A 1,156-nucleotide genomic window follows, 5' to 3' on the forward strand; every position below is an offset into this window, starting at 1 on the left:
AGAGTACCAATTTACTTCTGAAACCAACCTCGTCAGATGATGTCCTATCTCTCCTTCCCCAATCCAAGCTAATCTTTGCTATATGCATCAATGAACCAGAGTTTGGCTCTATTCCGAAAAGGTGTTCTTTAAAGCATTCTTGGTACTCATCTGCCAAATGCAGATTCAATTCACCAAGTTCAACATGAACTGATGTGCCCAGACTTGAGATGTTATTTGCAAACACATGTGAAGACTGCGAACAAAACTGCATATAAAAACACCGAGAATAAAATACTGTTTAGCATTTAGTAAGCCATTTTATATGTTGCACAACAAAATTAAGAACTCAACAATCAAGCATCTGAAGGTTTATCGCCCTATCTCATAACTACAGATAAAGTTCAGTTAATGTATGAAGTCTAAAATTAACCTAATTACGTCGGATAATAACTAGCACAAGATGCCCATAATGGGATGCAGCACGATACCGTTTGATTCATGTTCAACCACTACAGATATACATGGAAAAGGTTACTTACATGATACATAGGCGAATCATCAATACCATATAGCATAACCGTCATCTCCGGGGCTGAAACTGTGCCTGTCCACATGATGGCCTTCATATCAGCAGCTTTTGTTTTCTCAAGTGTGTGAGCTTTTTCTTGCAGCACCAGTTTTTTCTTTCTTAAGAAATGAAGGCGCAACCATGGCTGTAGTCTAGAAATGAATAGATTGCATCGGGTACCTCCTAGCTTTATATCAACTTCAGCTCTAACAGGCAGAACTGGCTGAAAAGAGAAGGTAGCCATCAAGATAATATGTATCAACATAAACTTACATAGTTTAGAAAAATAAATCTTAATCTGATGCATACCAACATAGCATACTGTCTGTTCTACATAAATGCATATCATGCAGGAATATTTGGCGATTGAACTACTGTTACCAATGTCAAGCAAGAACTAAAAGAGCCCATGAACTCATAGGCAAATCGAGAAGTAAAACTACAAACAGAAATCTGAGTAGCAGAGAAAAATCATTTAAATTAAACTCCACTCTGCAGAAAATACACGACAAATAACAAATCGGAAAACACTTCTCTCTGTTATGAAATGGTAAGGTGCTTTCCTTAGTCAAAAACGTACAAGGGAATATTTGGAATAAAAATTTA

At 36.8% G+C, this 1,156-nt stretch overlaps 1 protein-coding gene across 1 annotated transcript in view; it reads right to left on the bottom strand.

The window, feature by feature from the left end:
• Positions 1-1,156, bottom strand: part of LOC104789416 (protein SABRE-like) — a 16,043-nt gene that overhangs the window by 10,697 nt on the left and 4,190 nt on the right. The window contains exons 8-9 of the mRNA XM_010515115.2: positions 522-773; positions 8-247 (exon numbers count right to left, since the gene is read on the bottom strand). Of these exons, the coding sequence (XP_010513417.1) occupies positions 8-247; positions 522-773 (492 nt within the window). The remainder of the gene's footprint in view (positions 1-7; positions 248-521; positions 774-1,156) is intronic.

This window comes from Camelina sativa, chromosome 5 (genome assembly GCF_000633955.1).
Source record: "Camelina sativa cultivar DH55 chromosome 5, Cs, whole genome shotgun sequence".
NCBI classification, from domain to species: Eukaryota; Viridiplantae; Streptophyta; class Magnoliopsida; order Brassicales; family Brassicaceae; genus Camelina; species Camelina sativa.